General features: G+C 48.4%; 1 protein-coding gene across 9 annotated transcripts in view; it reads right to left on the reverse strand.

Annotated features, from left to right (window-relative positions):
* Positions 1 to 9,092, reverse strand: part of Meis2 (Meis homeobox 2) — a 201,308-nt gene extending 192,216 nt beyond the window's left edge. For 4 of the 9 annotated variants that reach the window (XM_051144357.1, XM_051144355.1, XM_051144361.1 and 1 more), the window contains exons 1-6: positions 8,309 to 8,444; positions 7,314 to 7,546; positions 5,592 to 5,733; positions 4,821 to 4,871; positions 3,744 to 3,794; positions 2,882 to 3,031 (exon numbers count right to left, since the gene is read on the reverse strand). In XM_051144357.1, the coding sequence (XP_051000314.1) occupies positions 2,882 to 3,031; positions 3,744 to 3,794; positions 4,821 to 4,871; positions 5,592 to 5,733; positions 7,314 to 7,546; positions 8,309 to 8,317 (636 nt within the window). In that variant the 5' untranslated portion in view covers positions 8,318 to 8,444. Of the gene's footprint in view, positions 1 to 2,881; positions 3,032 to 3,743; positions 3,795 to 4,820; positions 4,872 to 5,591; positions 5,734 to 7,313; positions 7,547 to 8,308; positions 8,445 to 8,865 lie in introns of those variants that run through there. The other 5 variants (XM_051144356.1, XM_051144358.1, XM_051144354.1 and 2 more) reach the window with 4 other exon arrangements.
* Positions 9,093 to 16,017: the final 6,925 nt, after the last annotated feature.

Here is a 16,017-nt window from a genome sequence, read left to right on the forward strand (position 1 = left end):
CACAATGTAGCTTGATACCACTTAATAAGGATAGAGGTGTATGTGTTTTGGGGGTGTCAAACAGCTGTCACAAACTGTCACCTCCACAAGAGAAACCTTGGCACACAATAAATGAAACTACACTTCTTTTTTAGCTGTCATTATTCATAGCCAATAAGTTGAACTGCTCACGGCATTTCATGTGCAAATAAAACCACGAGATAGCTCAGTAGATCAGAATAGTGGGCCAACAGATAAAACGGAGAAAACAACATGCTGTCTGGGTCCTTCTGAAGTGGCTGATCATCACCCCTGCACCAGCGTGCAGCAAATGAGATCCAGCCTGGGGCAAGGCATTAAATATGCATATCAAAGCAAATGAAAAAAAATAAACCTGATGACTCAAATTGGACACATTTATATGCTGAAAATGTCCCCAACACATCACTTTCAGGTAGGGTTCTGTGGTCTTTTCCCTCTCTTGTGACTGAGAGGTTGAAGGATGACAAGTTTGTAGGGCAGGGTGAAAGCCTTAGATGGATGCCCTTTGTCGGATAGGAGGGCATGGCCTAGCAACAAATGCAGTCAATATGCCTGTGGTACCTAAAACGCTGTGGAGTCTTAAAGGTTTTCTTTCCCATCCCGCATGAAACACAAGCATGTGGCAGACCTCTCCATTTCCCACTCAGTATGCTGGTGGAACAAATTATTGCTTCATTTCAAAACAAATAGCAGGGGGCTAAAGCAAAAATGCTGTAGTTCATATCTCTAGGAAATAAAAGGCTTTAAATTATGACGCCCAATGAGGTGGCAAGCCCTCATGGATTCAAAATAAATCAGTTGTCATATTTACTTGATTGGGGGCTTGAAAGGGTAGCAACAAATGCTACAGTTGAGCCTTTTATCCAAAGATGATGATTGTTAAATTATTCAAGCACTATTCTCTTAGGTACCACCTTCTTCTTGAGTCTGTATTTAAATATTACGGTAGCTTCACAAATTGGCATTGTATACCAGCCAATACCCTAAACTGCCTACTTTCTCTTATTTCTTCTACATAAACATCAGCACCTGCTAACTCCGTATATCCACCAGAAAAACCATTGTTAAGACACTGCTGTAGAAAAGCAAGTAGTCACGACCCCACAAAATAACCCGAGAGAAGGTTCTTAAGTAGAAAGAGCAAGGGACCCCTCATGCTCCAAACCATGTAAATACATCTGTCTCCATCTCCACTGCCATAATGCAAATGGACAGAGACTCAGAAACAGAAAGCCGTGAAAATAAGTAAAGAACAAAAATAAATAAATATTTAGGAAGCTAGCATGCCACTTGGACCACAAGAATATACACAGCAGAGACACACACAGAGAAGCAAAGAAAATTCCAATAGCTGTTACACCTTTTTCATTTCACTTAACACATGCAAGGTACAAAACTGCCCCCAGACCACTTTTCTCATGGCCTTGGAAACAGGTAAGGATAAGGGCAAGTGTAGGGACTTTTAGTAGGACAACATGTATTCTGTTTCAGAATTGGGGATCCTAGGCTATGGTTTCCTTTCATTATTTTAAACTTTTAGGCTGCTGTCTCACAAGGTACAAAGGTCAATCTTTAAAAAAAAAAAATCAATGGCTGCTTCTTTTCAGAACTTTTGGTAGAGGGAAAAGAGAACTTCCAGAAAAGCTATTATTCCTCAGGTAGCTCAATCCATTCCTCTTCAGACTCAGGAATTTGTGGGTGGAGAGTACAAACCACCTTCAAACCTCAATGCCTGTTTAACCCCTATGGAGTGTTAAATTAATATTTAAGCCACGAAGTTGCCCAGATTCTGGCCTGTATCACTTAGGCTGTGAGTTCAAATGAATGTATAGATAATCTGCCCCCACCTCCTGCCATGAGTTCCCAAAATACACTGCTAGTCACCCCCACTCTTTAACCTCACCACTCTCGTCTTCTCTACCATCCCCGCCAGCTGTAATCCTTCTCTTTGCTTCTTCTTCAAATTTTGAGGATCACTACATATGCTTCTTTTCCCCCCAAACCCCCAATCAGATTCACTAGATCAGTTCCAAAATAGGATTAAGGACAGAGAGAATAGAAATCTCCTGTTCTGGCTTGACATCCAGGGGCCTCTTCTACACTCCATCCTCAGTCACCAACTGCTAACGTGTTAAAGCACAACTACTAACCTATGATTACTCAATCTTAGTTCTCCTCAGCTTTCTGTAAGACAGTCTTAAAATTTGGTTCATCGAGGTTGCTGTCTTTTTATTATGGAGATGCTCCAGGCACTTGGCAATAAGACCGTATTCTGACAATAAGTTTCTATGAGCAAAAAGTCCTGAGAAGTGTAACGTGTTCACTCACTCCTTTTACTGTTAATGCAGTACAAAACTGCCAGGATTTCTGCCTCTGAGTTGTCCTCTCTTAGAGAAAGAGGCCCCCCCTTTCCCAGTTCCCTCTTTGGTCTCCGCCCCCCCTACCCTGTGCACACGCCTGCACACCCCGTTCCTTCCTTTCTAGTCACCAGTCTTGTCTCTTGCTATCTCTGATGCCTTGATTACACACAGAAAGAAACCAGAAAAGACAGAGGCCGTCATACCAAAAAGAGAATTTGCTAACTCCCAAGTCATCAGCTTCAGGGAACTTTACACATGAAGAGCACAAATCATTTTATCAACTCCCTGGTTCGTTGACTCTGGCCATAAATAAGGGCAGGGTCCAAGGAAGGGGAAATGAAATTAAAGGCCATGACACTGGTAGTGAGAAAGGGAGGGAAAACTCCAAAAGCGACTAAACAATTTAAAAACAAAACAAGTGAACTCAATACCACAAGGTTTTAGAAAAATGCTTTGCCCAGTGGCCTTCAGAGACCACTCCACGGGCTCTGCAGACTTACGTGGTCGGCGAGATTTGTGGAGGAGCCTGAAAGTTCTTCATGATCTGACTTGGAGCTTCCATCTCTCTCGTCAATCACGAGGTCAATGGGCATTTTCCCCTTCAAACAGCTAATGTACCGGTGGCAGAAGTTATCACACAGTTCGTGGACCTAGGAGGAGGGTCATAGAGAGAGCTCAGCTCATGTCGTCTTTACATGTTTCATTTTTAAAGAGGAAGAATATCAGGTGGCAAGATTACATTTGTAAAGAGCAACAATGTGATGTTTTCCAAAATAACTCTAATTAAGGGATGTAAGAATCTAAGGCAAGAAAACAATAGAGCAATTGTGGCAATAGATATTATTCTCCAGAGACTTCCCTGAGCAACAAGTAACAATAAAGAAAGAAACTGGACTGGAAGTAAAGGGGTTCAGACTGGGAAAGCAGAGAGGAAAATATGATTTGACAATAACTCCGAAACATGTAAACACTAGAATTGATGACATTTGTGATTTTGTTGTTATGTTTCCTGGGGGAAATGATTGATCTATGTATCAATGCAAAAACACCCCAGAGAGGACTCTTGCCTCTGCTTGCACCCAGTGGGAACTCTGGGACCAGGGTAAGCTGAGCTAATAGAGACACAAGTAGACATTGTGTCCAGCAACACAAATGGCTCTTGCTGTACTTCAAATAATCCTGAGCGCCTGGGGGTGGGGGCTGCCCTGATTCCCATGTCCTCTGAGCCCTTGGGTTGAAGTAGGAACGTGATCAACATCTCCAGATGTGGAATCCCTCATTCCAGAGGTTTGTAGCGTCCTCACTCACCCAGTTGAGAGAACGTGTGGGTCACCCACATGGAGACTGTTGTTTGGTGCTTACCTTTTCTAACTCCAGCAGGTGAAACCTTAGAACTTGTATTGCTTGTATCATCTGAAAGGGACATTTAAGAGAATAGAGTTAGGGCTCTGACACGTGTGTGTGTGTGTGTGTGTGTGTGTGCTGTGCTTAGGGAATTGGGCAAAGGAAGAAGAAACCAGCAGGTGGCCCAGCAAAACCCACACATCAAGAAATAGGGAAACCAAATGATTACTGATCATCTCTGCCTCATTGGCCACAGGGGTGGGAATCAGTATAAGGCGTGGCCTTAGTATTAATTTCTTTCCCCTAGGCCTCAGGGTGAGGCTGGTAAGGGTTGCTTTTCTCCCACCAGGTCTCCCTTCTTACTCCACCCCAGTCCTCTTTTATTGTCTCCTCCTACCCTCCGCCTCAGGTCAGATTGAAGGAGGAGGAGGAGGAGGGAGAGGAGGAGGAGAAAGAGATAATAGAGGAAAAATAAAATAAGAGAGAAAAAGGGAGATGGAAAGAGAGAAAGAAGAGAAGAGAAAAGAGAAGCCGTTTCTATGGGCAGGAAGGCTTTTTAGAACAGCAAACTCGGAGCAAGCCTTTTTCTCAGAAGGAAATACTGCAGATGAATGGGGAGGCAAGGCCTTTGAAAGAGGATTTAAGTACTTTTAATATTGAAATCCTGCAAATTAGCAAAAGAATTGCACCTAAAAGTGGCCTGCGCCGGGTAGTCCCTCACCCCCAACCCACTCCCAGCCCGCCCTCGGCTACCCAAGCAGTTATTTCCTTAAGGACAGCAGCCTGGGGCTCCGACGCACGCCCCAACCCGCAGAGGAAACAACTCCTTTCTAGCGGCTTACTGGCGAGGCCGAGACCTGGGAAGCATCTCTACTCCGCTCGGCGCCTCGGCGCCGGTGGCTGCCTCGGTGGGCTCCTCATCTCCTGAGGTCCAGACTGCCCCTGGCTCGTCCCTACTACCACAGGGGCACTAAATAGTTCCCTTCCCCTCGTGTTTCCCTAGAAGGGCTCTGTGAGAGCTCCAGGAGCAAATGGGTGACTCTGAGTTTGGGATGGGACTGAAGCTAAGAAGAAGCAAGAAACAGTGAGCCTTACCAAATTATCCAACTCTGGGTTTGAGGAAAAAAGGGGCTTTTCGGCGCGAACCTATAGGAAGCAGGGAAAGTCAAAATGAATCTCCAGCCCATTTAAAGAGGGAAAAATCCTGTAAACTACTAGTCTGGATTGTGGGACCGGGTATTCTGGAAGGGTAGGGACAGAGGGGAAGACAGGGGCTTTGGTAAAATCCAAGAAACATATTGGTGATTAAGTGCGTGAGGTAGGTGGAGAAACAGCAGGGCCTTCTGGTCCTGGACCCTGTAGGGAGAGCCGTGACCTACTCCAATTGTAGCGGAGTAAGTCAACTGGCTAGCGGATGCTCAATACCCGCTTCTGCACCCGGGCCAGAGGCTGGGTCTCCCCACCTCCTGCCACCTCAGTGCCAGCGTAGACCTTTCGGTCTGGCGCCCTTCTTCTTTTGCTCCCGGGCACTCCTAAGTCCCTCCCAGCCCTTCTCCCCAATTCTTGTTCAAGTAGCTGCAGGCGGGGGAAAAGGCCAAGCCCCAGATTAGGAGCAGGTCAACTTTAATTCGAGGGTCGAGGCCCTGTATTCCTGGCTGGGGGGAAAAACAAACACCCATATTTATCTCCGTTTCCAATTCGCCTCCAGGCTGAGGGATGGGGAGGAGGCGCGGAGTGCCGAGTGGGCCAGAGGAACAGATCGGGTGTCTTGCCTTTTCCTCCTCTTTCAAGTCAGGCTCAGAGGGAAGGGGAGGGAGACTGAAGGGCTGCTGAGGGGTGGGGGTAAGCGGGTCAAAAAGGTTGGACCTGCTTGGCGAAGACCGCGATGTCCTCGTTGAAGGAGTCAGAGGAACAGACGTCTCCGCCAGCCACTCCGGGTTCCCGGGGAGTGCAGGTCGCCAGCTCACACTTCTCAAAGACCAGCGCTAACAGAGGAAACAGCGGGTGCCTAAAGGGCAGCGCCACGCAGAGACACACGCACGGAGACCGGGTGCAGAGGGGGAAGGAGCAAGAACTGTAATCAACAAGTTTGGAGGGTTTGCATTCCTTCTTTAATATAACAGGCACGCAACACGCTACACCCACAATCAGCCAAGCCTGGGCCACAAACAGAAAGGAAGCAGTCTGGCCTTTTCCCTTGGTTCACAGGTCTTTTCAGAGCAGCTCCGAGACACCCCCCCCCCCCCCCCGCCACTTTAGCCCGCCAAGTAAACACACACTCAGTTAGGATGTAATGAAATAACTAAGAAGCCCAGACAATTTAGAGCTCGGAGTAGATCCAGACCCCACTCCTCACTCCAGAGGCGCCTGCCACCAACCCAAGACAGGGAACACTATTTAACGCGCCCCCCCCCAATCTGAATTGATCTAGTGGGCATTTCAAACAAGACCGAGGGCTTCACGTACATCCACACAGGAGTGACATTTTCCAATTAAAAAAAAGTATTCTAATCTCTTCAACCCTTTGCTTCATAGTCTTGTTTGCTCTGTTTCCAGTAAAGCTCTGATGGTAGGGCCAAAATAATAAGAATGTTAAACACGAAAGAGCTTCCTTCCAAAGACCACATTTCTCCCAGCGTTGCAACGCACAAGAATAAATAAACCACGATTCAAAACTTGGAAGAGTGCGTGCCGGGAGCGTACGCCCTTTGTGTTCCTCCGGGCGATTTAGCTACACCTCGGGATGCTTGAGGCCTCAGGCTTTAGGCTCAGTTGCTGTTTACCCACTGTCCCCTCCCCTCGGCATCCCGCCGCCTTCCCCACCTACCCTCAGCCGGAAGAGCCCGGGTAGTACACACTTGGACCGTGCTTACCCACCCCTCCCCGATTTCTCCGAATATAAAATAATTTCCAGCCATTTCCCTGACTCCCCCTAAGAACGGCTGTGTGCAAGCGGCAGTCTCTTCCACCCGGCTGCACTTCAAGGTCTGCCCCCTTTATTTACAGAGAATTAAGAAGTGAGTGATTAGGACTTCCTGGCCGACAGAAGCTGCCCTGATTCCAGCTCAAGCTGCGTTTAGTGACTCCCAGGCCCTCGGTAGGAAGCCGAAGGGGAGGGGAGGGGAGGAAGAGAAAGAAAGAGTGGAAGAAAGGAAGAAAGAAAAGGGAACTGCAAGTTTCTCCTCGGCTGCAGAAAACTTTCCTCTTAGTTAAGGCCTCTGTTAGGCAGCCAGAGACTACCAGAGTGCTGTCTTTTAGCCAGGAATCTTGTCCTTGGGGAGAAGGCCGGGCCAGCAAGATTTGAGGACTCGATCCTCGTCCCGGACTGTGGAGTCTGGAGAGGCCAAACCAAAGGAGTAAAGAAGGTTCCATCTTTCTGGCCTTTGACTCAAGGGGGGCCCAAAGAGCAGGCTCCCTCCCCTGTCTTTCTCTACTGCAAGCAGTCTCCCCCCCCCAACTCACCACACACACCGTGGAGAATTAAGTCCCCATTTAGCCTCCCTGTCCCCCCCACCACAACCACCATAGACAAACACACGCACTCACGCACACTCACACACAGTAAGCTGGGTCCGGGGGTCGGTTTACCCATAGATCGCGTCCTTGTCTCTCTTCAAGGCGTCGTTGACAGCAGATCCCATGCTGGCTGGCATGACATTGGGGTGCGGGGCGTGCGCGCCGTAGTGCTGCGTGGCGTGGAGTGGCGGCCCGTGGTTTAGGTGGTGAACCGGGGGAATCGGCCGCGGCGCGTGAGGGTCTCCGTACATGGAAGCGGGAACCCCTACTCCGTCCATCCCGCCGTAATGGGGCAGCTCATCGTACTGTCAGAGCCCGGCAAGGGGGGTGGGGGGGGGTAGACAGTGGCACAGAGAGTAAGAGGGAACCCAGGAGGGCAGAGGCAGGAAAGCAAAGAAACCCGGAGCGGAGAAGAGAGAGAATGGGGTAGAGATGGGGGGGGGGGGAGGGGGAGAGGGAGTAAGTAAGAGACGGAGGTGGGAGAGAGAGAGAGAGAGAGAAAGAGAGAGAGAGGAGAGAGAGAGAGAGAGAGAGAGAGAGAGAGAGAGAGAGAGAGAGAGAGATTAAAAACAAAGTCAGAAAGAAGAAAAGTACCGGACACAAGTTGAACACACTACAAACCAAACCAGCAGAAACAACAGAGTTCAAAGTTGAGAGAAGATGTCTGTAAAATTTTAAATGAAAAAGTCTGAGGCCAGAGCAACAATCAGAGAAGGGAGATCAGGCGGAGAGGCCGGGTCTCGGAGAGGCCGGGGACTCGGTGAGGCCGGGGACTCGGTGAGGCCGGGCACTCAGAGAGGCCCGGCTCCCGCCGGAGGCTGCAGAACCCCAGCGAGCCAACCCAGCGAGAAGTGGAGTTAGCGGGAGGTGGAAGCCCCGGATCCCACCCCTAACCCCCCTTCGCCTCCTCCAGGAGATCCAATAAATCAAAGGGCGAAATGAAACAAAATAAAGAGAAGAAAAACGCGAATAATCAGGCTGAAAACACCGAGGACGAGGGGAGACTAGGGCCAGTGCCTCCCCGGGGGCTGGGAGCAGAGGGTGGGGAGGAATAGCGTGAAAGTTACCAGAAACATTATTTAGCAGCGGATTCCCTGCGTCCTTGTCAATTTCAGAGACAAAACAAGCAGCCCAGGCTAGTCTAGGCAGCGCGGCCCCAGTGGCGGCCCCGGCGGCGGCGGCTCCTACGCTGCCCGCGCCCGCCGGGAGCCGTGCAAGCAGCGGCGAAAGAGGCGCGGCGGCGGCGGCGGCAGGAGAACCCGGGGAGTCGCGCTGCCGCGGTAAAAGCTGGAGCGAGGCGAAAGCGTGTAACAATTGTACACACGTACACACACGCGCGCACACACGCACACACACACACACCACTCACACGCACTCGCTGCCCGCCCGCTCGCACAGCGCTGGGACACGCGCGCCCAAACACGCACACACGCACGCACACACACTCTCACACGCAGAGGCACGGGGGGAAAGAAGCCGATGAATAATTTTGCTAGTATTTTTTAAAATACTGGCCGCCATCATCAAGCAGCAGCAGCAACCAGCTCAAAGGCAGAGGAGACACGGGGCAGGGCCCTGTAGGAGAGGATTTATATCTAGGTAAGTGTTGGAGATTTAAACCTACCCTTTGCGCCATCAGTCTGCGCTCCAATAAACTCCTGGATGTGTCGTATATTTAATATCCCAGTCCGGATAAGAAAGTGAGCTAGGTTGTAGAGTCCTTTTTTTTTTTTCCAAACCAAGGAAACTTCTCCCAATTTTCCAATGTTATTTTTAGGGGTGTGGGGGAAGCCCAGTCAAGAAAACGAAGAATTTTTTTCAATAATATTTCTTCTTTTTCTCTTCTTCCTCCTCCTCCTCCTCCTGATCTTCCTCCTCCTCCACCTCCTCCTCCCCCTCCCCTCCTCCTCCTCTTCGATCCTCCTTTACCCTCTTTCTCTTCTTTTCCACTCAGTTGGAAAAAAAAAAAAAAAGAAAGAAAAGAAAAGAAAAAGAAGAAAAAAATTGTCAAGCCCCCCGAACTGAACTGTAGGTTACAAGCGGCCAGTCAGCAGCCCACATGTAACCAAACTGTCGAGTTTCATGGCTTTTTGCCACTCCAGCTGTCAATCAAAGCCCGGAATGTCAAGGTAGTGAATGAATGATGGTTGATGATGATGAAGAGGAGCAATCTTTCAGACCCGTTTTTTTTTTCTTCCAGTAAAACTCCGCGAGGGGTTTCTGCTTCTTGAATTTTTCCTCCCCCCTCCCCCCTCTTTTAGCTTTGCCACCAAAATAGCTCTAACATGATCCTCTCTCTTTAAAGTATTGTTCAAAGAAAGCAAGAAGAAAAATCAAGAAAAAATGAATAGTTTGCAAAAATTGCACTTCCTCCCCCCCCTTTCTGGTAGGTATTTTGTCTCTCCCTCTCTTTCTCGCTCGCTCTCACTCGCGCTCGCTCTCTCGCGCTCGCTCACTCGCGCTCTTTCTCTCTCTGGGAGATGAGTGAGTGTCAGTAGGTGTTGGCAGGTTGGCTGCAGCCCGGCTTATAGTAGAGCCTCAGTTTGGCGACGCGGGTCGGCGGCGGGAGAACGAAATGACGGAACCCGGAAGTCGTGGTGGCCATAGCCCGTCGTACGGCGGAGACACATCCCGGGAGTGGGGAGCTGGAGCGAGGAGGAGCGCGCAGCGCGGAGCCTCTGATATGCAGCGAGTGCGGTCGGACGGCCCCGGTGGGGGGGCGCTGGGGGAGGGGAGGCTGGAGCGGAGAGGACCGGAGCAAATCAGCAAGCCTGCTTCTCCAGGGGGACGACAAGGGAGGGGGAGGAAGAGGGGAGGGAAGGTGGGTGAGGGAGGGGGAAAGGGGGAAGGGAGGGAGGGAGGAAAGGAGGGAGGGAGGGAGAGAGAGAGAGAGAGAGAGAGAGAGAGAGAGAGAGAGAGAGAGAGAGAGAGAGAAAAGAACACGCGTGATTGGAGAACGGGGAGGAAGAGAGAGGTGGAAGAGGACAGGGAGAGCGCAGACAGGAAAACTGCAGAAAGCCACAGGGAAAGTACGGTATAGCTTCAGATCTTTTTATTTTAAACTTACTTCTAGTTTATTTCCCCACCACTCCTCTAGGCTCCTGCCTAACTGGATCGCGTTGAGGATGTTTGGCATGGCGCTCTTGCTTTTGTTCCTGTTAATTCCGCGACCCCCTTCCTTTTGCCCGCGGATTACTAGATCCCGAAGTCTGCTGCTAACAACGTAGAGCAGCAAGCTCAGCCGACTGCATCACCGCCGGGCTAGATTTGTTGTTGTTGTTTTTGTTGCTAAGTGGTACTTTCTTCTTCGTGCAGACGCAGAGCTCTTGTCAATATTCATTTTTGTCTAGTACAAAGATGGGAGCAGCTTAACTCCGAGCATAGTCCCTTGGTGCGCTGCAGACAGTGGACTACCTCGGAGAGTCTAGGGGTCCAGGACAAAATCTGAGGTGTGGGGTGAGGAAGTGGGATCAGACTTAGTTAAGTGTGAGTTAGCGGAGAGGGAGTTGTTATTTACCAATATAGCCAAACAGTGTGTGTGTGTGTGTGTGTGTGTGTGTGTGTGTGTGCGCGCGCGCGCGCGCGCGTGCGCGCCCCAGCGACGGCTGTGCGCCTCTAAAGTGAATCTGGAGGAGAGAGAGATTAAAAAGCAAGTGAGAAAGAAGACGCTTGCTAGGAGTGGCTGGCGCTAAACTAGCTGCACAGCTTTGTTGTGGTTGCCCTGGGTGCAGCGGCCGGTCGGTCAGAACGAGGGCTAAGGGCCGAGTTAATTACAACGGGCGTGTTTCGCTGGATGGAGATGAGGGACTGGCTCCTAAAGAACTTTTCTCTTAAGGAAAAAGAGGCGAGTGGGGCTAGAAAAGTAAATACTCCACAAGGTTTTGGTAGAAACTAGTTCTGGCCGCGGTCCCGCCCAATCCCAGTTCCAGCTGGCTTTACCTCTGCGCTGCTGTTTCCCCGCGGCTGCGCGTCAATCAGGCAGATCCGAGAGCTGGGGGCGGAGCTTTGGTCACCCGGCGCGCAGAGCCAAGCTCACCCTGCCGCCACCCGGCAGCTGGCTGCGCGACCTAGCCACGCACTGGGAGCGCGCCCTCTCCCCAACTTCTCACCCTTGCCCTGGGTTCCCGGCCCCAGGCCCAGAGATTCGAAAACTGAGTAAAGGACTGCTGTTCAACCGCGGCCTTCCTCCCCAACTCTGAACCCATTCTGTAACGTAGAAAGCAGCGCCTCCAGCACCGGTGGCTTTGACTGGACTTTCTCGTGGGGGCGGGGGTGGATGGGAGTGGTTAGGAAAAGTAAAGTGGTGTGTGTGTCTGTGTGTGTGTGTGTGTGTGTGTGTGTGAGAGAGAGAGAGAGAGAGAGAGAGAGAGAGAGAGAGAGAGAGAGAGAGAGAGAGAGAGAGAGAGAGAGAGAGAGAGAGAGAGAGAGAGAGAGAGAGAGAGAGAGAGAGAGATGGTTGGAGGGGTGTTTTAGCCTCCTTAGCATCTTCTCTGTTTCTCTGTAAGCTGTAAGCTTCCCGGCATCCCAAACTAGCTAGCTAAGACCACTGGCAGCCTAGACTCCATGCCGAGTCTGAGAAAATTTGGCCTCGTTTTCCTAGGGCTGGGGAATGAGCTCCGGAGGTCAATAAAGCCCTCCAAAAATGATGAATGATTGAGCACCTGTGATGATGATAGTGATTACCAGAGCAATTAAACAGTTTGATTAAATGAGCCATCATAACAATGATGTCTGCGGGAAATCGGCCCTCACATATAAAGGCAGCGTGGAGGGGCTGGCAGAGACACGGAGAGCGCGCGCCGGGAGAGGGGCTGCGGCCCGCGCGGGTTTGTTTCCAGTGGCCAAACCAGGGATGGCGGGCTTAGAGAGCTTCTGGGAACAGAGTCCAGCCTAGGGTTTCCGCCTCTCTTTCTGCCAGGCTTCAAGCCTAAGGCAGCTGACCCGTCTGGGACCCGAAGGAACTTAGGGTTCCTTGCCCTCCACCCCACCCCCGTGCCTTTTTTTTCCCTAGAAGAACTCCAAGATTACGAATATCCGCCTCATTTGATGCCGAGTTACTCATCGACAGATAAGAAAAGGTGAGTAAAAAGAAAGGAAAAAGCTGGTCTCCAGAATTTTATTTTAAGGCGGGGTAGTTAAACTTGGCCGCCCAGGGAGAAAGAGGGGGAGAGATAGGGGGAGACTCAGAGAGAAAGACAGAGACAGAGAATGTAAGAGAATATTTGGCTTCACAGAGTTGTGGTGGTACTGGGTCCAAGTTGTCGGTCCCGTGCGGCGCAGAGTTTACACTCAATTTTAGCTCCTCTAACTGTTCTTAATTTCAAGATTAGCCATTTATTACTGCCAGTAGGGTTTTTGCTATTTTAAAAGTCCTTGGTAACTAAACCCCAGTTAGGAAGGTTTTTTTTTCCCCAAAAGAACTCCAGTTTCTGAGATAAACGCTTCTTTTGTCAAGAACAACTTCGTGAGAAACCTCTGCGTCTTCGTCTAAGGAGGCTTAGTGCTCCCCCCCCCCCTCCACACACGCCAGTTCCCTACCGCCGCAACCCCACTGATGCTGCTAAGCGTTTTAGCATCCCGGTAGCCTTTACTTAGTAAAACTTCACTAGCATTTTAAAAAATAGCAGTAATAAAGTTTCTCCCCATGTGAAAATCCGGACAGATTGATTACTTGTATATTGTAAAGCAATCGTTAAAAAAATAATGGCTTGACTAACTGGTGGTAATTTGGGGTTTTACAAAAAGGAGAGAAGTGTGAACTCTGCTTTATAATGTGGGCAGTGCAGAAAGAGTTTTAACTCGAACCTCTTCCTCTCTTTCACTCTGTAACTTCTTACGCATTTTGCCGAATGCATTAAAGCAAACAAGAGGACAGACAATCTGGTCAGATGTAGGGGGCAGAAAGGAAGGGCATTTAGAAGACATTTTTCAGGGGAGGGGCGGAGATCATTTTTATAGTGGAAGAGTTTTAGAGTCAAGCCTGAGATGATTGAAAATAGCATGCTGGCGAAGGACATCTGTTTGGCTTTGAAATTTACTTTATCTAAAAGGAGAGACTGCTTTCCTGGTAACTAAAACGATTTGTTACTCAGATGCATGCATGCTATTGTGAAACTGTTCAGTTAAATGTTAGTATTTAAATCTACGAATACTGCACTGCATTACACAAGGGATCAAGTTGGAGTTGATTCGGGGTATCTCCCCTGATTACTGTGATGACTTCCAAGGATTGTGGTCATCAACAACTTGTGGGTGTTTTTATTAATGCTACAGCAAAGGGTTCATCTAGCTAAGGGTTGCCTGTGCTCTCTCCATCCTCGATTTGCCAGTCCGGTAGACGCTGTTCCACAGCATTCAGGTGTCCACACTTCCTCTTCTCTGTCCCCGTGTGGATGCCTTGTTTTCAGAGCTCGCACTGCACTCCATCTCATGGATGTGAATTCATCTACTCTCCCACATTTGAGGTGAAGAGAAATAGGTGGGGCAGCCCTAGAGACAAACAAGAGATGGGGGTCACATGCGCCATGCACACCTCAGTCAACAGTCAGCTTCGTCTGCTCAGGCTGGAAATGGTTTTAAACAGGCGGTAAAATTTCATCTTGCGGTGTCAAATTGGGGTCATTTGGGGGTTAGGGTTCTCGGTGTCCGTGAGGAGCTGTCCAGCTGTGTGGGGACTCATTAACTGCAAAAGATCTGTTTCAGTAAAAACAATTCAAAGACAATCGGAAGGCTAAAGACTCTCTACAAATCGCCTTTTACAAGTGCCCCAGAACAAATATGGTTGGTAAAACCTATTTCTTCACAATCCAAATCAGCTACTTAGCTGTGGAGTGGGGGGTGGGAACACTGAATTAAAAAGGAGGTGAAGGGGGGGTAATGGAAGGGGGTGGATGAGAAAGAGAATTGGGCCTCTCAAATTTAAGAGTCTGTTTTTAATCACCTCTTTCTTATTGAAGCATCCCCCGGACTTCTGAAAAGCACTCCTTTCTATTTCTCCTTTTCTTCTTTTGATCCCTTGTGGAATGTTACTATAGGTAACATTAAGGATTTAAAATAACATTAGTCCCGCAGTTCAGTAGTCCAAGGCCATTGGCTTTTGGGAGGGGGAGTTAATTTGAAGTAGCATTTATAAACTCGAACTTTATTTTAGCCGAACTTGTTCAGGCTCCTTGAGGTGGTATTTGTGGCTGTTCTTTTTATCTACTGCCCCCCACCACCAATTTCCAGATCTTCTGCACAGATAACTCCAGATCTTCAGAACTGTGAGGTCTTGAAGTGTTAATCTGTGTATTAAAATCACCAGATTTAAATCCCTTTTGTCTTCTTTACAACAGTTAGAACAATTGATGCTTTGCTACAAGAGCAAGTAAATCCAGCCTTAATCTTGTTTGTAACTTTAATGTTTTGGTTTGGAATATTTCTTATTAAAAAAACTTTTATTTGAGAAAAAACTGAGATTATGTTAGCATTGAGGAGGTTCTGTTCCTCAGTTTGTAGAAAGATAACTGATTTCTTTAATTTAAGATGGATTTCGTTGGGTCAAAGGAAAGTTCAGCATTAAAATGGGAGACTAGACACACAAAATGCCAGGGTGTTTGTTTGTTTGTTTGTTTTTTGTTTTGTGTGTGTATTTTTTGACAAAACAAAGTTGATACTTCAAAGTAAAGTATCATTATGAAAGACATTTATTTCCTAGAATTGGTGAATCTAGCAAGGGAAAATAAACAGGGGAAAAATGGCCTAAAATATTCCATCCATTTGTACTTTCTTGTTCTGGACTCCACCTCTGTTCCCAGGTTTTCCATTTCCTTCCACACTACTTTCCTTTGGGTTCTAAAGGAGGGTGAGTTTTTGAAGTCCTCCTCCTTTCTCTAGGCTTCCCAGGGTGTTTGTAAATTGTTCCCCAAGGATTTTGTGGCACTGCTGAAACAGTCCTGGAGCCTAGTGCTATTTGGACAAAGGCAGAGGGGTTGTCTTCTGCCCTGGTCCTTGTGGCTGACAGTTGGAATTTTTGATATATATTTTATTTGGCATTTCTAATAACGTGTTTGTCCCTCACTCCACCCCTTGGAGCCATTTATTACTTTAAAAACATCTCTTCTCTGTAAACCTCCTCTCATCCTTGTGAACTGTTTTTGACCTTCCCAGCAGTATAACTGAAAAGTTACTATGGAAAGAATTCTGCTCACTTCCATACCTGTTACCTCGGTTCATGCTCTTTCTAGATGATGTCTACAAAGGGAAGGGGTCCCTCTGCCTTCCCCACATATACCTTATTGGGTTTTGCTTTTGTTTTGTATTTTTATTTATTTATTTATTTTTGCTTTTTTTTTCACACCTTAGTGTTTTATTACAGACTTTTCTCCCTGGAAATAATAGTATCAAATCAACCTACAGTTTAAAACAAAACAAAACAAAAACAAAAAACAGGACAGAGTAGAATTGATGCATTTTTGCCAGGTCTAATTTCTTCCAATTGTAGCTGTTTCCCAGTGTCGCGGAAAGAACGGGTTTCAATAAATAGCCCTCTAGCGCTATCTGGCGGGGCTCCAAACGCTCTGTGCACTATGGCGCTGTCAGTTTCTCCGTCCCGAGCCCTTCCTCGTTTCCTTTTTCTTTCGCTCTATCTTTCGTCAGTTCTGCTCTCAGTGTCCTATTTCCAGTTCTTTATTTTCCCTCCTGTCCCCTTTCTAGTCCTCACTACAGTTTCCAGTGCAGACAGAGGACCCTGCCCCGACCAGCACCTTAGCCCTTGCAACTAGATGGCAGGCCGGCC

Source organism: Acomys russatus, chromosome 4 (genome assembly GCF_903995435.1).
Source record: "Acomys russatus chromosome 4, mAcoRus1.1, whole genome shotgun sequence".
NCBI lineage: Eukaryota > Metazoa > Chordata > Mammalia > Rodentia > Muridae > Acomys > Acomys russatus.